We start from the raw sequence: 26,508 nt of genomic DNA on the forward strand, positions 1-26,508 counted from the left end.
TACCGCTAGCCTCTCTACCGCTAGCCTCTCTACCGCTAGCCTCTCTACCGCTAGCTTCTCTACCGCTAGCCTCTCTACCGCTAGCCTCTCTACCGCTAGCCTATCTACCCTCACTCCTCCATCCACGCCCTTGCCTCCAGTGGGGGGTCAGCCCTCACCGCTGGAGAGGACGAGGTGTGGCGAGCAGGGCCTGGGATTTCTCTTGTGTTCACTCTTCTCTTCACTCCAACCAACTCAACTCCTATTCTTAGGTTTTTTCGGTAAAGTCACGTAGGTAAAACATTAAAATGAATAAAAGGAACAGAAAGTAAGCCTCACCTTACTATATGAATAAAAAGTGTGCCGTACTTGGCCCTTCCCCCCTCTCCAACCATTATATATACGGAGTAGTAGCTCTTGCAATTTCTCATTTACTTGATACAGCTGTCGTGGCTGTGACGGTTCCACCTGAAGACGGAGGCTTGTGTTGCCTCCGAAACGTCGTGATTTTTATTTTATTTTACTTTTATTAATTTGAATGTTTTACCTACGTGACTTTACCGAAAAAAACTAAGCTGTACTCACAGCATGATAGCTGTACTTGATACAGCTATCGTGCTGTGACGGTTCCACCTGAAGACGGAAGCTTGTGTTGCCTCCGAAACGTCGTGAGAATTATTTTATTATGTTTTATTTTTATTATTTTATTATTTCCCTTCTACGTTACTTTACCGAAAGAACCAAGAAGAGGGAGGTCTGGTTAGTCAAGGTTAAGAGCAGTGAGATGGTACCACTGGGGATTCTGGGTTTGAATTGGGGCAGCCACCCATGGTTAAGAAGGATTCATAAATGTATTGCAGTGAAGAGTGTTGTGAAAGGTCGTGAGAATTATTTTATTATGTTTTATTTTTATTATTTATTATTTCCCTTCTACGTAACTTTACCGAAAGAACCAAGAAGATGAATCCCTGCAGTCACGAAAGCTTTAAATCGAAAGATCAACTTTTTAGTCAGGGATTTAGACACAAACATTGTTTAGCCCAAGTATGAATAAAATATTTACAATGTTTCCGGCAAATCATCAAGAAGGTAAATAACAATTCACTTGCATGTTAAATGTGACACAAATGGAGAACAATTGTTCTACGTTTCTGATAAAGTCTGCAGCCATCCGAAAGGAGGGATCAAGTTTACCACAATTGTGTCTTGTTAAGCTCGGCCGCTCTGACATATCATTACAGCACTCGCGGTTTCATATAACGTTCCTCTTTTTGTAGTTTTCACATCTTTGAGAAGGTTAAACCCTCTCAGACATTGGCTGTATTAATTTTATATTTATTTGGCAGATACCTATTTGTGCATATGTGTGTGTTGTGCTCACAACAACGAGCGGAGCGCCATGCGGCTAAAACACAGCAAGTTGGCACAGTAGGGGGGACAGGTGGTGCATCGGCCAGTCATCTCAGTCATCTCAGTCAGTCGACCCATGGCACCTGGGGCTGTCCCGTGACTTCCTGCCAGCAGGCGTTCGACACTTCATGTGGCCTTAACGTGCACATAGCCTGGCACAGGCACCGTGGTGATGTCACCGCCACTTAGTAGCAGATGCGGTTGTTGTTGTGGTAATCATATAATTATAATGAATGGCAATGACACGGAGGTTTGTTTTCTTCAGAAGTGAAGAGACAGTGGCCTATAATGATGACATGGGGAATAAACACTCCATTTCGCTTTAAATTGTACCTAGCCTTGTACAAATATGTGGTGACATTTTGTAAGTGGCTATAATTGTGGTTATATGTACTAGCATCATAATTTTCTGTAAGTTATTTTGAGGTTAACTTTTTTAATCGGCTGTACTTGGCAGTAATAAGTCTAAATACCACCTACGTAGCGCATAGTTCTCAATACATTTTGTGCAATTTATTTCGGAGGATAATTATGGCAGAGCCATAAACATTCACTTGACCACCCTATAGACGTGACATTCAGGCTATTTAGAGATGTGAGTGAGTGGACCGTATGCAATTGGAAATATATATAAATAAGCAAACCCAACTGTCAGTTTTAATATGAAAAGGGCACATACTTAAGGGTTGCCATTAGCACGCATTCTTTTTTATGTGAAGTAGATTTTCCTAATGTCAACCTTTAACATTAATCCCGAGCTTTGTGGCTGGAAGAGCAACAGTTTATGAAAGTTCATGCAAGAGTGTGTCAAAAAGAGTGGCTCCTCTGTATATTACCAAAGTCCTAGATTAGAAGCAAAATATGTTTTGGCTTTCTGGAGTTTATTTTTTAATTTTTTTGTTTGTTTACCATGCATTTGATACGGTGTAAACTTTGCACAAAATTATTACAAAGTAATATTAGCTGGTCATATTACAAAGGTCAAATGCGAAATATCATTGTAGCTTTTCACGTACACATATGTGTACACTTTCCTCCAATAGCACATTTTTATTCTGGGAGTTACAATGCATTCCTCTGAATCCTGAAATGGAGAAGGAATGGTATAATATTAGTATTTGACTACAGTCTGAAATGTCAGCAAATGCCTTTAATATCCATTATTTACCAGCCCTGAAATTACATCTTCACACTGCCATATGATTACGGTCACAGTATTAAAAATGTTGTTCGTGAAATAATTTAAACAAAAAAATATTATCGCCTCGTACCCATTACATAGCAGCATCCAGTGTACCCTTTTTTTCTTTATTCTTAATCTAGTTTGGCAAGGTGCACAGCATACATTACAGCTAATGGGTACAGCACAGCCTGGGATGACATCAGAGGCTGGTGTGATGTTAATCGCACTTCATCATCGCCAAGGAGAGGGCAAAGCTATTTGCAGGTGGGTGGGGGAACTCGATACTTAACATCTAAAATCTCGGTCAAGATGTAGCTGATTTTAAACTAACTATAAAGAACAGATTCAAATGCCTAGAGGTATAATTGATAGCATTATTTCTCCTCTTGATATTAAGGTAGATTATCTCAGTACTGCACAGGATGTTACTAGTTTAAACAATACAAAAACTAGCATAGTAGTGGGGGAGGGGGGGGGTTAAGTTGAAAGATAGACGGAGAACAAATGCATCGGAAAGCGTGAGAGACGTGTTGAGGAAGAGGGAGCTATGAAGGAAGATGGAGTTGCTAAACAAAATATGGAAAACACAGAACCCTGTAAGACGATTACGAAATGGGTGAGAAAAGAAATTGGAGAACACGCCGCCGTAAACATTTATCACAAAGCCTTAGCAAGCCAGCAATGGGATAAAAAAAAACATTGGAGCAAGCAATGAGAATGGAGTGCATAATTGTCAACTTTACAAATGCCCTCCAGGAAAGAGATGTAACCATTAAAGGTGATCGAGATATAATATTAAAATAAGTGCAGAAATGTTACGCATGTCTATATCTCATTAAAATCATACACCCCATGAATAAAACCGTTTGTCAGATGAAGGGAAGATATTCCATGTCACACTTTATAAGTCGTCTCTGCCCTTCTTGGTATGAAAAAAGTTAAAGCTCCCTGGTGCGGATGATATAACTATTAAAGAAGCAGGACAGGATTAGTGGACCTCCTTTATCAAATGTTTACACAGAATCATTAACCCTAAGCATTTTTCTTTTTTTTTTATCTTTTATATTAAGTTCGCTTGCTTGCGTGCTTGCTTGCTTGCTTACGACCGTGCAAATCTTTCGGTCGTTTTTTAACCCACTTCCCGTGATCCACACAGACTCGTTGTGCGAGACAATTAATGTTCGTGAAAATTTTTTTTCTAAATTTTACACTGTTTAGGGAAAACAAATTAAATATTTCATTACCAATTGCTTAATACTGGCAGACAATCATCTGACCCATAGGTGGCAGCCATCTCAAGCCAGAGGACGAGAGGACTCTATCCGCCACGCATATAAAGGATTTATAGTGAAAAACTTTGTTTTTACGGGTTATACTTGTTAAATGGCGATGAACTGCCTTGAAATATTGCTGACCCATTATTCTCTTAACGTATGAATATAAATATATTTTTTTTAATAACATATTGATGCTATATTGTCTAGGTCAACTAACTACACGAGCAAGGGGATGTTTGTAAACGTTTCTCGAGTATTGACCACATACACACTATGCAAAATGTTATTTAAAAGAAAGAATATGATGCATAACCATTGTGCCTAGCCTGCATAAGAGCATAAAACATGTTTTGACTCTGTGGGAAATTATGTAGTTATCCAAGCTGTCACAAATGAACGAATAATACAAATGTGATATATCTTTGTGTTCATAAAAAAACATTTGCAAAAATGAGAAGAGCCATTATTTTACTAAACTTATTCACATAGACATTTAAAGATGGTTTCTGAAAATTGTATTGAGAAGTAAATGCATAAACATAAAAGGAGAACATTTTAACGATGTCAGATTTGCCGATGTCATCGTCATTATAATAGAAAATGCAATTCACTCCTGAAAATAATTGAACGTAATAAACAAGGCTGCAAAGTTGGACTACAGATAAATATCTAGTACAAAAAGTAATCTGAATAATTGAAGATATCTGCTGACGGGAAACAAAAAAAGGAAAACACATCAGAGTATGTATACTTAAGGCAGCTATTGAATTCAGACTGCAATCAAAATGATGACGTACAGTAAAAATGGCACACACAAGACCGCTCTGTAGTGCGTTTGGAAAAATGCACTTTGTAATGAAAAGCAACATTCCAATGTGCCTAAAAACTGTTTCAATCAGTACGTATTACCTGCTGTGACGTACGAATCAGCAACATGGACCCAGGCAGACTGTGGAACAAAAGCTGAGAGGTATCTAAAGAGGCATGGAGAGACACATGCTTAGATTTACATTGCGAGGCAGAAAGAGGAACACATGGATCAGAGCGCAAATGCAATGTTAGAGACATAATATTCACCGTTAAGAAATGTAAATGGTTCAAATAGGTTCTAGATTTGAAGCTTTCGTGACTGCAATGATTCATATTCTTAGGTTTTTTCGGTAAAGTCACGTAGGTAAAAACATTAAAAAGTAAAATAAAATAAAAATCACGACGTTTCGGTTGGAGAACCATTATATAAACGGAGTGGTAGCTCCTGCAATCTCTCATTTGCTTGATACAGCTGTCGTGGCTGTGACGGTACCACCTGAAGACGGAAGCTTGTGTTGCCTCCGAAACGTCGTGATATTTATTTTATTTTACTTTTTAATGTTTTTGCCTACGTGACTTTACCGAAAAAACCTAAGAATAGGTTAACATAGGCTTGGGCAGGGCCCGTTGATAGAAGAGATGATGCCCGGTGGTTGAGACTGGAGTGGCAGCCAAAGGGATGAATATGCCCAAGAGGACACCAGCCAGTGTGCTGAAGCTAGATGTATTATCACAGTCATTGACTCGTGTGGGATAACAATGTGCCACTTATAGACATGCTTCTTTTCTATCACTGCTAACATGGCGTCTGTTCCGGTGAACCTCAATCATTGATTCCTGCACCCCTTATGGAGGACTTGGTCTACCAGGCTGACTGTTTCATCTCATCCACACCATGTCCAGCCACCACGACACAATAGACTTTACCCTTTCTGACAATAAAACAGGTGTTAGATGTTCAAACACCAAATAGACACCTATTGCAAGGCATCAAGTCTGTATTAACCACACGTACATTCTGGCAAGACATGCAAATAAACGTGCTCTGATAATATATGCATTGTCTCTGAAACTGATTGACCTTGTCTCACTATTGTTAGAGCAGAGAACGCCAAAAGGCGAACAGGACAAACGCAATGCCAGTATATAAGTTGCAATTGTTCGAGTTGGTCCCATAGATACACTCTCATTCACCAAATCACTCACCCGCTCACCACACTGCAGGTCACAACAATTACATTTTCTGCATCTTTTCCTTGCACAGCTTTACTTTGGAATTCCCTCCACACATGTCGTTTGCTTTTTACCAAGCCATTGTGACCTTTCCCAATACAATAAGCATGTTACATATGTTCGATTTCAACGTTGATAATGGTTTCTGTCCGATGGAAGTTTAGTTTTTTTGGGCCTGTAATTAGCAATTGGCTTTAAAAAAAAAAGACCAGTGAAAATCATAATTTAGATGCAACATTTACCCCCTGCGCTATAGGCATTTTGGATTTCACTCGGTAATGCGCGCAAGTGGCACACTCGTATTGCATGCAAAGTTTTGGCCACAGTGTACAATGCACTTAATTTATATTGAAAACACCCATCCACTTGTATATATGTTGAATAAAAATGCTAATTAAGTCAGGAAAAATGTGCAGAGCACGAAGTTTGTACACCTCACTTTGGACAACAGTCTTGCCAATTGTGAAACAAAGTGTATTTCGTCGCCCGTTTACATTCACATGCTTCCATCAGCAATATGCAGCCGTCTATGACGCGCATTCGTCACTGCTGCATATAACTGTTAAGTATGGCCAAAGGATGCCATCTGTTATTCACAGGCTACTAAATTTGCGTAAATGCACTTAAGGATATGGAAAGACATTGAAGTGTAACACCTGTCATTTGGTGTTAAAGTCAAACCAGTGCCTTTCTCTAAAATAGTAATAATAACAATATTATTGCTATGTTTGACCAATTTCTTTCCTTTTGTAACACGGAGAATAAAAACGTAATATTTTGCCATACACTTTTAAAAACCACCTCCATCCTTTGTTATTACGGATTATGGAATGGTTCTGTGTGTACCTAATTCCACATGATTTGCACAGCTCTTTGCACATTCTGCAGAGCATAATGTAAAAAAGTCCAAACATGATTGGGACATAAGCATTTTACTGAATGTCAGTCTGTTTTTGTTGCAAATTGTGCTTTTTGCGAATTGGTTTGTATGTCAGTTTGTGTCATGAGATGGAAGCAGTGGATGAGAAATGCTGTTAAGGGCCAGAAGCTGAGAGTGTAGCAGATATTCTTGTTTCAATAAAGGTTAGCTGGCAAAAACATTTTTCTGGGCACAGTTGTAATGTTCGCATCACTTTGTTTTTTGTTGCCTACGGTTTATTTTTTGGATTTTTATGCTGAGTGTCATGAGTATGAGGTCACGTGCATACCTGCGTTGCGTTTTTGTTAAAATATGCTGAACAGTACCAATATTCCTGTTCTTTGCTGTTCCATCCGCAGGGCAGGAGGGGAGAAACAGGACCCCCGGGCAACGAGGGACCAAGGGGACCTCAGGTGAGATTGGGGTAACTCTTTCTTTTTGGTAAATTGACTCGATCAGGAGGCCACGTGTGATTGCATAGAGTGTGGGGTAATATAAACCCCTTCCATGACTTCTAGATTTGAAGTTTTCGTGACTGCAAGGATTCATACTCTTTGGTTTGTTCGGTAAAGTCACGTTAAGTAGAAAATTAAAATAAATTAAATCACGACGTTTCGGAAGCAACACACCCCTATGCTACAGCAATTTTACTGGAGCGGTTACACCTGATGACGGAAGCTTGTGTTGCTTCCGAAACTTCGTGATTTAATTTATTTTAATTTTTTATTTAAAGCTTTCGTGACTGCAGGGATCCATCTTCTTGGTTCTTTCGGTAAAGTCACGTAGGAGGGAAGTAATAAAATAATAAAAATAAAACATAATACAATTATTTTATTTTATAAAACATAATAGAATTATTTTATTTTATTATGTTTTATTTTTATTATTTTATTACTTCCCTCCTACGTGACTTTACCGAAAGAACCAAGAAGATTTAATTTTTTACCTACATGACATCTCGTATCAGTGGAAGAGTAGGCCAAATACCTTCTCGAGCACCCTCTAATTGGTGGCCCTTTGCCATTCGTGGCATGAGCAAGGCTGGCATTTAAAAAAAAATATGCTTAATACCTCAAATCATAATTTTGTCCACAGGTTCATACAATTTTTCTGCAAACGTTTATTCACATGTATAACAAATGTATTGTTTTCCATCTACGATAACTGTTAAGATACAATGTATACTTTGGAGCGCCGTGGCGCGGCGCTGAGATGTTAACTCCCTCACCTGGTATGAAGGAGGTTGTAGGTTTGATATCGACTCTGACGCCTGTATACTTGGAGTTTGCATGTTCTCCCCGTGGTCACATGGATTTTTTTCCGGGTACTCCGATATTTCCCTCCAGATGTAAAAACATGTTTTTGAGTATTTTACTGCAACAAATTCCGACGTGATAAGTCACTTTAATGAGCTATCATTTGTAGCGTGGTCGCTTTTGGAAAATAACTATTTAGCCCAGTGGGCCTTACCTGCTAAAATAAAAACATAGTTTATGGTTTATTTTTAGTTTCTTTTGTATGTAGATTTGAAGAATATTTAGATTATCATATTATAGCCAGGGGCAGTGGCAAATTGCTTTAATGCTGTACTTGGGAGACGTGGGTTGGATTGAATCCATCTGTGTGGAGCTTTGGACGTGAGCCCTTAATTTTCCAGTATAATCTAGTATTCTCCCACATGCCAACCACTCATGAATGGAAATCCGTACTTCCCTTCGCGTGAGTTAACGACCCAAGGAAGCAGACACCACAGAGGTAGCTCTTGAGTTCCCTTCAGGTGACCTCTAGCCCACGCCCACTGTGAACATAAAGCTGACCTGAAACACGGTAGGACAAACACCTCAGCCGTGGCAGATCACTGTTACAACTCAGTGGGCTCACATGATATTGACTTCTCCAAGACAGAGGTTCTCTGCAAGCCATCTGGCTATCATGAGAGATTCGTTCATGAGGCGATCCACATATACAAACACAGAGACAATTTTAACCGAGAAGATGGATTCTGGCTTAGCAATCATTGGAAGGACGTAATAAACCATTTCGACACACATTAGGGTGGGTAGAATAATACATAGTGTTATATTAAATGTATAAGATATAGGTTGGTTTACAGCAATACAGTATATAATTTAATGTTGGCAGTATATAGTACGGTATATGCTCGTGTGATGCAATAGAATAAAGTTTAGATGGAAGCATATTATATAATTTTTACGACGTAGAATTGTAATGTATTACTTGCTGTTAGTAACTCAGCTTAGTGTAGAGTATAGTAAGTATACTGATGGTGCTATGCTATTTATACTTTAGTTTTTTATGTAGTTTATACTTTAGTTTTCTACGTGGTGGTTGAGTAACTGCAGCTACATATCATTAATATTCCTTTCCTTTGTTACTGCTAATCCCTGCACCCCCCCTTGGTGCTGTTGATCCTGCATAATGCATGGGCATAATATGACTTTGAAACCCCCCCGCCCACCTCCTACGCATTTTCCATGAATATGCTAAATTCCTCTTCATATGCACATTCTTTTGTTAAGGCGCTCTTTCTTCCACCTCCAACGCAGCTTATATATAAGCTCCTAGCTTGGCATTGTCTCATTCTTCACCTGAAGACGGCTGCTTGCGTTGTAGCCGAAACGTCGTGAGAATTATTTTATTTTATTATGTTTTATTTTTTATTATTTTATTACTTCCCTTCTACGTGACTTTACCGAAAGAACCAAGAAGAGTCAAACCAATATTTGCAATTCTCAGAGCTGGAAATGAGCCAAATTTAAGTGAAGAACCAATTTGAATGTTACATGTTTTTTGCATGCATTAATTGATGACACAGTGCACTTGAGAACACAGTTTAATCGCAGGCTGCTTAATAAACGTAATATATACGTTTATTAATTTCTTGGCTGACTTAAAAAAACACATCTTTTTAGTTGGTCAATTGGCTTAGGGCGCTTAAGCCAGTCCAATAGTACGAAACCAGAATCACCGAGATCGTGGAGTGACCTCCTCAAGTAAGACAGATGTCTGCATTGTGAGTTCTATAGTTTCAGCATTTTCACAATTCACATAGAAATGCACCTTGGTTCTGCAAACAATTGGATTCATCGCAACTTTCAAAGGCACACTATGTGAGTGTGCATTTAATGGGGAGAGCCAATGTAACGGTGAGCACACTGCGTTAGAAACCCGGTGACCCAAGTGCGTTTCCCACTCATGGCCAACACAAGTGACTACTATTTGAACCAGTTCTGTGCCTTTCTTAGGTCGACTCAATCTCAAATGAGTACCTGGTGCAATGTGTATAAATTGCTATTTTTGAGACAAAAAGCACGTGGGAGTAGTGTTGGCTACCCACTCACGCGTGTACCATCCTGGGCTTCATACGTGCTCGCGAACAGCCCTTACCCCAATCGTCTGTTTAGGCTATATGGTGGATCTTTGTATTTTTGGAGAGCAGTGGCACAGCGGCTACCATGCATTGTGATTACGGTTGCCTGCGTTTGATTTCTGTGTACTGTATGTGTAGCATAAGTGGCAATTGAAGTTTTATCCTGCCCTGAGCCCGATTTAATGACTCAGCTTTAATATGGTTATCGGTTGCAATGTGTAAAAACGTTATCATTGAGGAAAGGTAGGTGACCAGACATGGCACTGGTCATACTACACTCCGGACCTTCGATTAGCAGGGTTGGCTGTACAGAGCGAAAGAGGTTCAACGTACGTGCATGCAACATACATACGAACAGCATTTGCCCCCAGCAGTTAATAGCACAGAATGAATGTTCGCTTTATATGCAGTACAGCGCATTGTCGGATACATACAACCATACCACGTATCTGCAGAGATGAAGGAATACTGTTGTTGTGTGGTTGTGGTAAAAGAGAGGGCTGACTGAAGAAGTATCGGAAAGTATTTCTACAAAGTCTCTTTTTTTTCAAGGGGCACATCCAAAGTTCACATAATGCTCTGCGCTTTGACATACATTAGCAACGTCGGGATATAATTACTCGAGGGAGAAATTCGAAGACATGTTTTAGAGAGCGAGAAAACAAATTCCAAAACCTCGCTTATGTCGATTGAGCCAAAATATTCGAATCGCCCATTGATTACAAAAAGCTGAACCAGTAACAGTGCAATTTTCATATAGAACTGTTCCATAAAAAAAAATCAGGAGTTGTTTGCAGTACCTGGCATTGGTTTTCAATTTCAGCTGGATGCTTAGAAAATAGGGTACCCTATTTGATCTATAATCGAAGACCAATCGAGACCTAAATAAAGGCCCTGATGGAGATCAATCAAATCAATGATCACTCAATTTGCTGACATTCATATGAAGATATGTGTGTGTGTGTGCAATGGGAGACACTTTACAAAGCATTGCTGGATAGTGCCTCGTACAACATGGACGAGCATTGTGTGCTGTCAATTGCGACAGGAATCATCCATGTCTTGAATCGGCACCAGCAGCTCCTTGAATCCGCGGTGTTAGACGGCCCCCCAGTGTTCACGTGTGTAACTGCAAACTAAAAATGTAATGGTTACAACTATTCAATGCGTACTGCAATTTACTAATTGCCACAGATTATAAGATAATTGTTTGGAATATTGCTTACGTGGCATTAATGAGCCAACATCATAATATATTTAGATATCACATTTAGTTTGTAGATTGAACACGGGAATAACACGAAAATTGTTCTGCCCCACATTGGGTTCGTGCAAGGTACAAACAAACACGCGTTATTAAATCGCTGTAATTACTTTGCGTCTACAGCAGTTTCGAATGTACAATTGTTATTGTAAGTGGCACATTATGAAGCTTACTGTATATTTAACACAAGCGGGAAATACAAGGCATTGCCCGGGCACTTGCGGCTATCTTTTGCGAATGTAGAGTGGCTAAATCGCTGTATTCAGAAGGAGGATGGGGTCAATGGCGTTACAGCAACTGTTAAGATATTGCCGTGCCATGGGGCCTGTAATACATTTTATAAAGCGTGCCCACAATGGGGTACACAACGATAAAGCGGAGATTTGTTTTGAAGAGTGAACGATGCCGTTTGTCTCACAGAGAGACTATGGTGGGCGTGCTCACGGAGTTTGACCGTTAATTGGAATCACCACCAACGGGGTTTTGGCTGCTAGAATCAACGGCAATTGTTAGGCTAACTTCATGGGCAGGATGGGGTCATTATGTAAGTGTGAGATTTGCGTGGCCAGGTTGATGCGTGCTGAGTTCGGGATGGTGCCATTACTGGGAGCGTGTGGGGTGCCCTTTCGGAGGCTCTGTGCACCCACATATAGAAGAATGTTGGCGCGCTATGTACTTCAGGTTTCCCGTGGGGTTTTCAAAGGCAACCCTGCCAAGTTTGGTGGCGATAGCTTTAACGGTGTGGCTTTGTATTCAGAACAGAAAGACATACTTTTATTTATATATATAAAAATGTTGTATAGTATATTACTTTTGATATCATCTAAGGAAAATGTATTTCCTAAATTAGATTTGAAGTTTTCGTGACTGCAGGGATCCATACTCTTTGGTTCTTTCGGTAAAGTCACGTCGGTATAAAATAGAATTTATTTTATTTTATACCTACGTGACTTTTTCGAAAGAACCAAAGAGTATTTTCCGATTGATTGATAGATTGTTATATTACATGAACAGATTTTCTTATACTGTATTGGATTATTATACAGTGTTGCAAATGAGTGACAATTACATTAATTGTTGTGCAGTATGTTATATATAGATGTTAGTGCGTGATGGTGCAAATGTATACGTATACATTTTGTGCAATATCATATTTTCTAATTATGCTGCAACACAAGCGTTCATTTTAATCACGTCATTAACATAGTCTAATGACAAAGTTAAATGCATTAGCGTAGTCTAATGACAAATTAATATTCTTAGAATTTGTAAGCAATTATATTTAATCTATTCAAAAATGTGAGGTTCGTATTATTTGATGAAAATGTATGTTGTTGAATGTGATTTTTTTTTGTGGGGGCTTATAATTGCCTCTTTCTCTTAATTCACACTAAGGCCCCAATTCACGTCTTCACTAATGTTCATTTTTATCCGATAACGAACTTGCTGATCCATACGGCATGAACAAAAGATGACCATTTAATTCAGATGTGAATCTGTCTTCGATGGTCTCCCTGCTCACAAGAGTGCAGAGCTCTGTTAGTAAAATGTGAAGGTGCAGCCCTGATATGCCTTGATCAAAAGGACCTCCACTTGTACCCACATATACGACTTACCATTCCCGTCCCAATGTATACGACTAACAATGACGTACCCATTTATATGACTAACCCTTCCCATACCCATATATACGCCTAACCAATCCATACCCATGTATATGACTAACCATCCCCATACCCATGTACGCGACTAACCATTCACGTACGTACCCATGGACACGCTGCTGGGAGGACAGGATTTAAGAAACTTGCACCATCGTTTCAACTGCCCCGCCGGGAATTCAAATCGAACCGGCGACCTCTGGATTGCAAGTGGGGTGTGTGCTGGCTGTCACACCAGGGCAGTCTCTCCTCCTCTGTTGGTAGAGACGAAAACAATCTGCATTCCTCCGGTGGTAACAACGCTTCCCGTAGGACAATCGTTTTTGACCCATGGTTGTGTATTGTGTGCTTAACGCCTGTATCCAAACATATAGGGACAATATTAATTGGTTCCGGTTGATTTTTATGAATCTGTGTGGAAAATAAAGTGTTCAATCATCTTAATACATGTTATGTTTTGCCCTGTGCATTGATTATTTTGCCGCACCAGCTAATGTCTCCGTTGTTTGTTTCACGTAGGGTCCCCCTGGCTTTCCTGGGCCCCCTGGTTTATCCGGTCCGATGGTATGCACACCCACGTGTTAACAATAACCCTTTCACACACGAAAGTCTTGTGATCTCTGCAGGGCATTTAAACGTTTTAATTTTCTTTAGTTTATGCATGCTCTCGCATTTATATAAAAAAAAATGGTGGTTGGTTAGCGCAACGATTGCATCATCACATCGGGAACATTTATTTAGCACCATTGAGGTCACGAGTTGAAAGGTGATAAGCCACATAGGTAAACTCAAGATTAGCATGCTTTCGTAATACATCACTGTTAACCCAGCACATGGGTAAATAACACCGTGGCCCCAATAAAATAATAGGTGTCATTTAGGCTTTGGCCCTTCTTCATCGCACACGAATAAAGAGACCAGACAGAGTGGATAATCACAGTTGGAGACGGCACTGGATTACATAGGACCTGATGATATTCTTTTTATTTCATGTTTTATGATGACCAATTTTATTTTTGTATTGTAATATGAATGGTGAACTAATGTTAGCTATTGGGTAACAGCCAAAGCCTTCAATTATTAAAAAGTATTTATGATGAAATCAACAATTTTGATTGAAGGCTAAATTATAAAAATGTTGCTGGCACATTGCATTGTGGGAACATGTGTTCCTGTAGGCATAGGGCAATATACACTTTGCATTGCATTGCTGGATTCAATCACCGTTTCTGGAGAAGGGCCATTGTCAAAAATGTCACCGATTATATGTTTTTACTCTCAAGAGCTTGTTATTGACGCATGTGTTGAGTGTTTTTTGTTAATTACGCTTGTGCTCTACGACCAACGCAGGACCACCACCCAATTTGTGCACTGTTAATATGTCGCTGAATTGATCAAATCATCTTTATATATTTATTACATACGTTGACAGAGCTGCATCGTGAACATGAACGTTTCAGTGATATATTCTTTACAGAACATAAACAGGCATGGCCTAGCATGTTGGGTAAGAGGGACAGTGTAATAGCCCAACTAAAATGAAGTTAATTTTTATTGAATTCTACAATTTTTCATCTTTACTATTCGAATAACACGATGCTAATTGCCATTGAAACACAGAATGCAGAGGTAATGCAGCTAGGTACATGCAGCTACTCGCAGCAGCTTTTGGCTCGCTATTGTAAAAAGACGGGCACTGCATCACGTGCTTTCAGATGTCCTTCCGCGGCTATCTGGAACGCTCTTCCTTCCGATATTAGGAAGCCACTGGAGCTATGCAATTTTAAATGATCTCGATTGAAAACTCATTTCTTTAGAACTGCTTTTGGTGTTTAGTTTGGTATCCTTCACCTGCACCTCCAATTAACACGGTTGGCTATGTACAGTGTGAAAGAAGTTCAACATAAATACATTCTTCCTCGGATATCTGAACCGGAGGAGCAAGCTATATGGTGCTCCCCACAATTGTTTCCTCTCCCTCCACCCTTGGCTAACCAATAGGTGCCCATAGCCTCCCATCTCTTTGGCTTCCAACTCATACCGAGAACATTTTTTATTTGGTTTCCTAAAAATAAAATAAAAACGTCGTTGTTTTTTTTACCTGGGAGTAAAAACTTCCAATCTGATAGCTATTTGCCAGCGTCGCATGGCACATGCTGTGCCTGGGACAATTACGGACAGAGCCAGAGTAATGCTACAAGACCATCACCACCACAATAACCACAACCACTATAACCATCAACAATGTTACCGCCGACACCCCTACCACCAACACCACCACCATCACCAGAAGTACAACCAAAAAATATAACACGAAAACAACGACCACCACCACGACCAATACCACCATCACCATTCATATTAATTACAACCATAACCAATACCACAACTACCTTGACCATCACCAATACCATACACATTATTATGCTCAACCACCACCACCACAATTACCACGACTATCAAAATCACTCCCAGCATCACACCACAACCATTACCACCACAAACATCAACAGCATCACCACAACCGTCACAATACTCAACACATTCAGCATGAGAGCAATACCTCTACAACCAGCAACCTCTATAGCCGGCTACGGCCATTATAACAACAACAACAACCGCAATTTGCCACTAAGTGGCGGTGACGTCACCACGACGCTTGTGCCAGGCCATTATAACCACACTACCACACCAACATCACAAAAACCACCATCACCCATTACTCGTTGGTTCTTTCGGTAAAGTAACGTAGAATTTAAATAAATAAATAAATTTTGATAAAACGACGTTTCTATTGCAACACAAGCAATCGTCATCAGGTAAGAAAGAATGAGAAAACAAACCTAGTAAACTTAGAAATATAATGCAATACAACACAGAGAGTCGGCTAACACAACAGTCAACACCCTACCTGGTTGATTACGTTCTTCCAAAGATTGCTAAATTTGAGAGAGAGACAAAACACAGACTCGGAGACACACAGACAGACACACAAGCAGAGCGAGACGACACAGAGACACACACAGAGAGAGATAAAACAAACTCAAATCCTCCCCGTAGAGGTGGTTCAAACGTGATTAACTTGTTTACCGTCACCATATTCACCAACAACAAGACACAGGAAGATGTTTGAACCTGGTTTCAAATCCACGTTACCCCATAAGCAGCCTTTCATGAGCCCCGATGCATGGTAATATAATTGCCCTTCACTTGCAAATTATTCCCGTGCTGCGAGTGTATGTGGCATATCACGATATCACAATGGTGATTGTTTCCATTGTATAGTGTTGTGTCATAGCTTGTTTATTGTAATTTATGTTCTCATATTGCGAGCTGTGTTTGTGTATGTTTTAATTTGTTTGAATTGCGTGATGCCCCCTTGTAGGGTTTCCCAGGAGAAACTGGCAAGCCGGGCATCCCAGGAAGTGCTGGACCACCGGTTAGTTCAATTTCATGCCAATTCAACTTGCGCTGTCTATTCATTGTGTCTGTGTACACATGTTGGGCGTGTGTGTGTGTGTGCTCTGGAGAGGCATGGCATAGTGGGTTAGAATTGCTATACAATGAACTCAGTGGCCTGACTTCAATTTCCAGCCACAGAATATCCTAGGGGCCGTCCATAAATGACGTCACGCACCTAGGCGGGGGGGGGGGGGGTCAGACATTTGTGACGATGTGTGACAAGGAGGGTGGGGGGGTTGAGAAATGTGACGTAACATCAAAATGCGCAACTTTAAATAAATATAGACAACACGTTCTACGTAATTAAATAGACTTATTAATAAATGCTTTCTCCTACAACATCAGAGTGCAGCACCACATTAAATAAGCACTACAATGACAATAGTTTAAAGAGATTTGAAGCATGTTTTATATGGGGGGGGGGGTGGGCAGAGCTTTGAGACGTCATATTTGAGAGGGGGTCTGACTTTTTGTGACGTCGTGTGACGAAGGGGGGGGGGGGGGTTAAAAAATCGTCCAAAATCGCGTGACGTCATTTATAGACGGCCCCCTACCCGTTTTCTACTGGCACATCTGAGCCTAATGCCAGCACGCGGCCCGCACAGTACTGGTGGTTTTCCACTGGATGTTTGTTAACATAAACTCGAACCAAACCGTGAATGTCTGTCCTCACAAGACATCTGAATCTAGCTCAGAGCTCAGCAGAGCCAGCGGGTACGGTTAATCGTTTTCGTCATACGCTGTGACTCGACCCGTTCATTGCGCATGACGTAAGTGGAGTGGAAAAACAACGTTGGTGGCAAGCGGTATGTGAACCTGTCTTAGTCTTCCCCTAGGTTGACTCGGCCTTAAATTAGTAAATGCGGGGTGGTATGCAAACATCAGCAGTGGAGAGACAAGGATGGATTGGCATGTTACTGTGTGCATGGCACATTTCCTTGTCTTGATGTCTGTTCACACACAGCACTCATGGTCATTGGTATTTGAAACTTGGCTTGAGTCTTCGTTAAACTTAGCCAAAAATGAGTCATTAAGTGCAGTATATGAACATCAGCTCTGTTCGTGGAAGCTATTGATATAAGACATCTTTAAAAGATAATTTAACGCTGACATTTAAGATACGCATGGCGAAGTGTGGTGCTGGACAGACCTCCCACTCACAGCAAAAGGTGTTTAGAACACCATTAACAGCCACTCGCAAACAGAAATTCCACGAACATTCCGCGTCGTATAAATTGTCCATCTTAATATTTGCCTCTGTGTGGATAGCACACTCTAAAATTCAAAGAGATTTCTGGGTCAAATGAGCATGTATGCTTTGCTCGTCTCCATTCTACAACCCTGAGACAATGGTGGAAATTCCACTTTCCTATGGCAGGGGAGAGTTTACCCATAGGAGACAACAACTGTTGACTTCCCCACGAAGTGGTACTCGTTTTATCGACCTCACGGAGATGATGGGCTGACTCGCAACCTTTCGCTTTGCGAGCCGCCTACTCTACCACAACCCCAAGTGTTTAGCCCTCATAAACGATTTGTAGTAATAATCCGTTTAAAATGCATATGCTGATTTTTCACTTCAGACTTACAGTGCAGACTATAATTAAATTCAACATGTTTGTCTTTTCTAGTTCCAGTTCATTTATGTACAGCAGTTGCCAAAAATCGTGAACACTTTGAACTTCAGGTAGAAAAAAATGTCTACTATGTCTGCTTACTAATTAACCGAGTAGCCTTTATCTGTGTCCATACATGCTCTAATTAAGCAGTAATGAGTTCCCTTGTTACAGGGACAGCCTGGCATGAGCGGAAGACCAGGAGATCACGGGGCACCTGGGATGAAGGTACTCCCCATAATGGGCACACAAAATCCCTCTTTTTTGTGGGCCTCAGTCGTTAATTTTATTTTGAACCTGTAATTTTGAGAATTACGTTTTTTGACAAAGCTTCCATTGTTTATCTCGATAGCATTAATATTCTGACCTGCTGCCCTGTCAGAAATGAATGTGCCCGTGATGTAAAAAAAAAATGTTTTTGTGTATACCTCAACATAATTACATTCCTTTGTTCTGTCAGAAAAGTCTGCCTTGCAGCGGTATTGTTCTGCACATGTAGGAAATGTTACAGTCTTAATGCATTTAAATTATTTTTAGTGTGTAATCTGTCTTCCAAATTGTTTGGCAAATGAAATACAAATTAGTCTCAACTTAAGCTGCTGTTTGGCATTGTTACGAATTGAGGTTGTGAACAGTCCCATCTGTGGAAACTGGTCAGATAAAATGGCTTTAAAGGAGAATTCGACACTATGAGGTTGGGTGGAGCAGTGGCACGTGCGTTTTCGCACTGCATGAGAAACCCAGTGACCCAAGTACAATTGCTGCCATAGCTAACCATAAGTGGTAAAGTTTTATCTTTACCGATGCTGGTCTCCCCACTTCACCAAGCCACACTGACGGGTGTGGTGAAGTATGGTCAAACAACCTCAATGAACAACACGGCATTGAGAGACCTTCATGAAGCAGATGATTCAAATAAGGCTTGAATTTTTGTGCATTTATGATTATCTAAAATACATGTAAAGCTTGTTTGAAATATGCGGACATACATTGAAGAAACTTTGAGCTGTAGGGAAATTATTTTTGTAAATGAGTCTGTGATATACAAACCTGTACAAGCTAAGAATGTGTTCGTCCAAAGACTGATGCAAAACATGTGTATTCGCTGATGTGTAATGCGTGAAATTTACCAGCTAAGGTGATTTCGATTCACTAACATCAACCACATCTGAATACTCTGTAAATGTCCTTATAATCAAGACACTTGATATCCACATTGTTGGAAAAAAAAACCAAGACGGTGGAACCAGCTTAATACGTGCTGCTTATTGTAATACAAAAATGCTGCGTAGTGGATAATAAGCACTGCTGACCATTGACATTTGGTTGCTAGGTAATATGAGGGTTAGAAACTGGCTTCCTCAATTTAAAGGTCAACAGTTAAATTCCGTCCTCCTCCCTGTGGCACACTAGCTCATTATAACAACGGCACAACTTAGTTTGTGTTATGTTGAAGCTCTAATTTTAAGAATCGTTCACCCCATGCTGAAAATAACATCTGTAAACAATCCTAACCCACTTAAGAAAATGACTTGTCCAATAGATTTTCACGTCCGCAGTTTGATATGTTTTGCTGAATGTAGTGGTGTTGAGCAGATTCCACTGAATGCTGAGTTTGTATTTTATTGTTTTTCGCTTATTTTTAACATTTGTTGTCTTCTTTTGTATGTGAGCGTGTTTCTTTTTTTCAGCTGCGATCTTTCGGCTTTGCCTTAGTGTTTTAATTTGCTTGCTTCTGTTGCAGTGCCACTATGCAGCTTGTATTCCTGCATGATTGAGTGACAAAAGGCAAAATGTTTTCTTGAATATATTCTGCACAAAATTCCAATCTGAAATGTAAATGTCAACTATAAACGTGACCAAATTGCGTATTTTTTAAATCTGTTTAAGTAACCCTTTCACCTGCAGTCATGTAAACACAACAGTGAAGTTGAATATTTTTTAGTAACAAGCTGAGAATACTTTGCAAAGGTTGTCGTGAACTAATAATGCCATTAACCGACTTGAAATTATACATGAGACCGATGTTGCTACCATTGACTCTTCTTGGAAACAGAAGTGGCATTGATTTGAAAATGTAGCATTTTCCCATTTCTTAACTGCCTTTAATTTTAATATAAGATTGAATGTTATGGATTATAGTGGTCTGGTGTTCAGTCTGTGTCTACACGACTGCCATTGAAGTCCCTGAACTTGTTTTTGGCCTCAGTATCATGTTTTACAATTAATTTCCCTGCACACCGATGCACAAGCTGCAGTCACAACCAGACGCCATCATAATCTCTGTGAGAATCTCCCACAGCAATTCAGAACAGTTCTTAAACCATTCAATGAAAAAAAGAACACATTTCATAGCATTGAAAATGACACGGTCACTATGTCCCCATCTGGTGAAAGGGTTAAAATAAAAATAAACAGCTAACAAAACAAAATAGATAAATAAAATATTGTAAACAGCATGGTCCTTGTCCTGTTTGTATGTCTTTCTAGGGTGAGGCAGGTCAGTCGGGGGCGGATGGTTTTCCTGGAAAACCTGGCTCAACGGTAACTACAGCAGTTCCTTACCCAGGCCGAATCGCAATGATAAATAGGAAATGTACAAAGCAAAAAAAAAGCTAAAGCCATGTTGGATAACACACCCAAACATGGCTTGTGTGCAGTAATACAACGCTTTTTTAATGCTTCTCTAGAAGCCCATGCATAAGAAATGCGTGCGTTGCTTTAGTTGGCTACATTTTTAATTGTTTCACACCCGCGGTGGCGTATTTACCGGGGATCGAGGTTGTGAGCCATCATTGTCACGATACCTCACACCCCCGTAACCTCTACTCCAGGGTGCCGTGCCTAAATTGAACCTGTCGGCAATCCACTTCCCCTCTTGCCCTATGAAAACCCCCTTCAGCCTGGTGATACAATCGGGGGTGGGTGGCTTCAACGCAGGGTTAAGACAAAATGCCAGCATTTTTTCAAATGAGCCGGTTACACCCTTTGCACGTGTGCACGTGTTAATGGCCCCAGATACGCTGCCGCTCGTGTGGCTTGCAAAGCTCTAATTAGAACGCTCGTCACGGTACATGTGCACGCGGTCCGATTGGAACACGGTTTCGGCTCATGCCATGCTGTGAGCACGCGGGAGAAGTCTGTGGTGCCTCCTGTCTCATCGCGTGTCGTTTACAATGTGGCAGGGAGAGACCGGTCAGGCTGGGAGGAATGGACTCCCAGGTGAGAAGGTGAGATGGGACCTCGACAGCACTCGATACTTTCGTGTTTTATTACATTATTGCTCTCAGGGTCTACCGGTCTTATATTTGATCTAGCAGCTATACGCTGCTACTTTATTAAAATGTACCCGACCTCCCGCAGTGAAAGTTGTGATACTTGATGAGTGGAGTGTGTGAGATGGTGTCACGATGTGAAGTATGAGTACGTGTGTGGTTGATGTGTGTGTGTGTGTGCACTTGAGCACACGTGTGTGCAGCTTGTGGATAAGTCGCTTTTAACCTGGTAAAATAAAAAAAAGGTTTAGTTTTGTGTGTGTGTCTGTTCTCCTACACACCAAAATCTAAACGTTTTATTTATTTTATCTTCACGTAGCAATTCAATGCAGCCATCACAACAGCACCAATTAACATGCTCTTATGCTGACATGAAGTCCATTCGATTGCTTCTCATTGCACATTGGCCCATGGGCTGGGGCTAACTTTCACTTTCCCATTGACTCTAAACTCCACTTGGAATGCATGTCAGGGGTGCAGCCAACGAGGAAGTCCGCACACCCGCGACATCTTTTGTTTAGATGTGGCCAAGAGACGCCGACAAAATAATGCGGCCCTGGTCAAGGATATGTTTAATAGGATTTGTCATGAATACATTAAGCATGGCAATAGTAACGAAATCATAGCATTTGCAAATAATGAGTCACTGCACATCCGGTGTGATCCAATCAATAATCACCGGGAACCATTCATTTCTCAAGTGTGGCTGTGCCCATGATGAACGTCAAAGCATCGCTTGGCCAGTTCACGCTTTGATCTCAGCACAGTTCAGGGTTTTTTTTTCTGATTGTTGTAGCGCAGCTTCATATTTAAAATGAATTTCACCCCAGCTGTATTTGGCCTTCGGAAACAAATCAGCATTTATGGACATGTTGGCATTCTATAAATGCATTGATTGCTTCTTGACTTAAAGCTTTCGTAACTGCAGGAATTACTATTCTTGGGTCTTTGGTAAAGTCACGTAGATAGGTTCAAAGGACATAACAAAAAATAAAAACTACGACGTTTCGATTGCAACACAAGCGGTCGTCTTGTATTGCGATCGACGATCGCTTGTGTTGCGATCGAAACGTCGTAGGTTTTGTTTTTTGGTTTTTTCTTTGAACCTATCTACGTGACTTTACTGAAAGACCCAAAGAATAAGCATTGATTACTCTTCTTTCTTTTGAATGCAATTTTTAAAAAAATGTCCGATAATCCTGACATGTTGGGGAGTTGGTTAGAGACGCAAGGTTTATAAAAATCAAATCATGAGTTTAACTCTCAACAGGGATCAACTTGGCCTATCATTTCCGTCACCAGATCTCGGATGGATAAAATGAGCACCACGTGGTGAGGCGCCAACGCTTGTGGGGATGCTCGTCGCATCTTTCCTCTTGAAGTTTTGACTTCAAACTTTCGTGACTGCAGGAATTCACATTATTGGTTCGTTCGGTAAAGTCACGTAGATAGAAAATTAAAATAACCATAAATAATATTAATAACCAAAAATGAAAACATTTTTTATTTTATTTTCTATCTACGTTACTTTATCGAAAGAAGAATCTCATTTGAGCATGAGATCTTTAACTTTTAAAAAAGTAATAAAAAGTACTTTAAATCATCCTGTGCTTGAATCCGAGGGTATGCTACTGCTTTTAAATTCTAGAAAAAAATAGAATTCTCTCCGCTTTTTTCAATATGATAATATTAACCTGTATTAAAGGTCGGCACCATATTGTGTTAAGATAGACTGTTCTCTCCCCAGGCGTTGCACTACGTTTAGGCCCCATCTTATTTCTTGCCCTGGGAGTGGAATGGTCTCTCTCTCTCTCATTAAAGTGGAGGTGTTATACGGCCTTTGATTCTTCCACCATCCTCATTCTATTAGCATAGAGAAGCACGTGATGAACACGTGGCCCAAATCTGATCCATTTCTCTGCTAAATTTTGATTTAAAACTTTCGTGACTGCAGGGATTCATATTCTTGGTTCTTTCTGTAAAGTCACATAGAAGGGAAATAATAAATAATAAAAATATCAAACAATAAAAATTCTCACGACGTTTCGACTGCAATACAAGCAATCATCATCAGGTGTGACATTTTCTTGCTGTGGATTTCACACCTGATGATGATTGCTTGTGTTGCAGTCGAAACGTCGTGAGAATTTTAATTGTTTTATATTTTTATTATTTTATTATTTCCCTTCTACGTGAATTTTCCGAAAGAACCAAGAATATACATTTCTCTGCTGTTTGATCTGGCCACATTTGTGATGGATGTTTGAATGTATCTACATTCCCAGAATTGTTCTTTATAGCTAAAGAGTGTGTGGTTAGTTTTGTTTATATCGTTTCATTGTATAATTATGCCCGAGTTACTTTTATCCTCAGGATTGATTTGTTTATTTTGCTTCCCTCATTATCACGGTTGTCTTAACCTTCTGACGGACCTACCTCACCAGATTAGAAGTAATGCTTCTGTAGTTGAGAAATGCACCGACATTTATATAGCTGTTAGATGTGCCTTCAAATAAATATGCTATGCCATGTTTGATTTATTTTCAGACAATTATACACGCAATAAAATGTGTGTGCGCATGTGCTACTGTGGTGTGTTAGCACACTGTGTTATGAAACAGGCGACCCGAATTCGATTCCCGCACACGGCCAACATCAGTGACAAATATATGAACATGTCCTGAGCCTTAAATGAGTGCTTCGTGCAGTGTACAATCATCAGCACTGGGAATACAAAGGCGGCCAGGCATGGTCCTGGCCACTTGCCCCTTCATGAATAGGTGCTCGTTAACAGCACTTGCCCCAACAGTATGTTAAAGGCTATACAGGGGATCTTTGCGTTTTTGTTTGTGTGGATCCTAACGGTTATGGCACTACTTACTAGATTGATTCCTGGCCAGACACATCATCACCCACCAATGGTAGTTTGATATCTTAACAGAATATGCACCTCTCCTATATTGAGTTAATATTTAATAGAGTTGTATGGTGGAAGGCAGCACGGGAGAGACAAAGGGGGCTAGGTAAGCTTTGGACTGACCATACCACCTCTTAATATGCCATGACAGTCTTAAAATTAGGCTTGCGGCAGAATCTTATTATAGACTACATCAGTATACAATATACATTCTCAGTATTTGACGATCATGACAATGTCAGTTTCCCATATTTGTAATTATATATAAAATTATTATTGTATTGTCTTTCTGATTTGCTGTACTTCCTGCTAAGAACAAACAGTTTAGCACGTAGGCTTTTGCGACCAATATCATTCATAATACAGGTTTTTTTGGGTTAGATTTCATAAATATATAAATGTCGTTAAAACCCGCCACCACCCAACACAGCCAACTAGTAAGGGTTGTCACGTAAACAGAACATGCCAATTCGTCACCAGTACAGCACACCGGTTGTGTTAGAGAGCCAAGCCACAACATTTACAATCTGAGTACAAGGTTTCGCCAGTAATTAAAACTAGCTTCATCAACAATTTCTACATAGTTCTTTCACTGCAGTTCACTAAGCATAAACCTGCCACGAGTCTTCCAATCATCGCACCTTTTAAAACAATACTGCATAACACTCACACACGCCGTCAGTTACTCGTACAATTCATCAATCGATTACATAAAATTAAAACACAATAACGTCGTATAACCAACACCCCATGAAATGTTTTTCCAAGCACTAATTTTATGGGTAAAGTAGCTATTTATTTAGACGTTTAATGACTTTATTTGTAATTTCATGAATACATGTTCGTCTAAAAACGAAAGGTACATTGAAACAAAAGAATGAGCAAAAATAATTATGATTTGGAAGTATGTTTGTTTGAAATATAACCAAACACTTTGGTTAACCGTGTACTTTTTATCGTACAATATATAGTCGTATCACCATATCGCAGCACGACCTCATAGACTGTGCTCATGGAAGATGCCCTGTGTGTGTGTTTAGGGAGAAAGGGGCATCACTGGAATCCCTGGAAGCCAGGGGATCACAGGAGAGAAGGGGGAACAGGTAAACTTTGCTGTTACATTGGTGGAGATTTTAGTTTCCTGTGGCAGGGGCAAGTCTACTCATAGGACTTTTCCACAAAGTGGTATTCGTTTATCGACCTCATAAAAAAACCTGCGGAGGGAGCTGGTAGGAACGTTGGGTTGCTCAGTCAATGGCCAGGGTCAACGGCGGCGTGGTGTATTAGGCAAATATGGCCGACTGTGAGGGCGGGCACAAGCCGGCGTGAGTAGGTTAAACGTTGAGTTTTATAAGGGCACCACGGGGTGACCAGCCCCACCCCTCCGACCCCCCACCCAGCCCCTCCCCACTCTCCTCACCCAGCCCCTCCCCACCCTCCCCTCTCCACCCAGCCCCACCCCTCCCATTTTTTGATGCACGACGGACAGACACAATAATCCCCTGTGTGCTGGTGGAACCAGGTGGTTCCTACCAGTATGATGGGCTGAATCAACTCTCACCCTGGCTTTGAATTCGCAACCTTTCTGATTGCAAGCTGTGAGCTCTATCATTGAGCCACCTGGCATAATAATAATAATAATTATATATTTTACACTGCTCTGTGATCTTTAACGATTGTTGTTGTTTTGTGTAACAGGGAGCCCCAGGATATGCAGGCCTTAAAGGGGACAAAGGGGACCGAGGAGAAAGGGTGAGGTTCTTTGCCCTATGCCCCATTGCCATTCACTCACACAACGCAAGACCACATTCCATTCGAATGTTCTTTACTGTTCGACATGAAGACGTACGTCATAATAACGATTGAATTGCGATTATTTACTCAATGCAATATTTGTATAAAAACAAAGATCCCCCAGCATAGCCTAGAGCAGACCATTGGGGCAAGTTCTGTTAGCGAGCAGCTACGAAGGCTGGCACGGCACACGATCATCTGGGTGGCCAGCACCATGCCCTGGCCACCTTTGTCTCCTTAGTGGCGATGATTTTACGCACCGCACGAGGTACTAATTTGAGGCTGAGTCGACTTAGGGGAGGCCCGTGACTGGTTCA

The 26,508-nt window shown here is 40.5% G+C and overlaps 1 protein-coding gene across 5 annotated transcripts in view; it reads left to right on the forward strand.

Annotated features, from left to right (window-relative positions):
- The window catches only part of LOC133349228 (collagen alpha-1(I) chain-like), a 177,583-nt gene that overhangs the window by 93,251 nt on the left and 57,824 nt on the right, over positions 1-26,508 (forward strand). For 4 of the 5 annotated variants that reach the window (XM_061562546.1, XM_061562549.1, XM_061562547.1 and 1 more), the window contains 8 exons: positions 7,171-7,224; positions 13,647-13,691; positions 16,513-16,566; positions 18,380-18,433; positions 20,696-20,749; positions 21,391-21,435; positions 25,438-25,500; positions 26,096-26,149. In XM_061562546.1, the coding sequence (XP_061418530.1) occupies positions 7,171-7,224; positions 13,647-13,691; positions 16,513-16,566; positions 18,380-18,433; positions 20,696-20,749; positions 21,391-21,435; positions 25,438-25,500; positions 26,096-26,149 (423 nt within the window). The remainder of the gene's footprint in view (positions 1-7,170; positions 7,225-13,646; positions 13,692-16,512; positions 16,567-18,379; positions 18,434-20,695; positions 20,750-21,390; positions 21,436-25,437; positions 25,501-26,095; positions 26,150-26,508) is intronic. The other variant, XM_061562548.1, reaches the window with a different exon arrangement.

The sequence above is a fragment of the Lethenteron reissneri genome, chromosome 29 (genome assembly GCF_015708825.2).
Source record: "Lethenteron reissneri isolate LAM-NWPU_2019-01 chromosome 29, ASM1570882v1, whole genome shotgun sequence".
Classification (NCBI taxonomy): Eukaryota; Metazoa; Chordata; class Hyperoartia; order Petromyzontiformes; family Petromyzontidae; genus Lethenteron; species Lethenteron reissneri.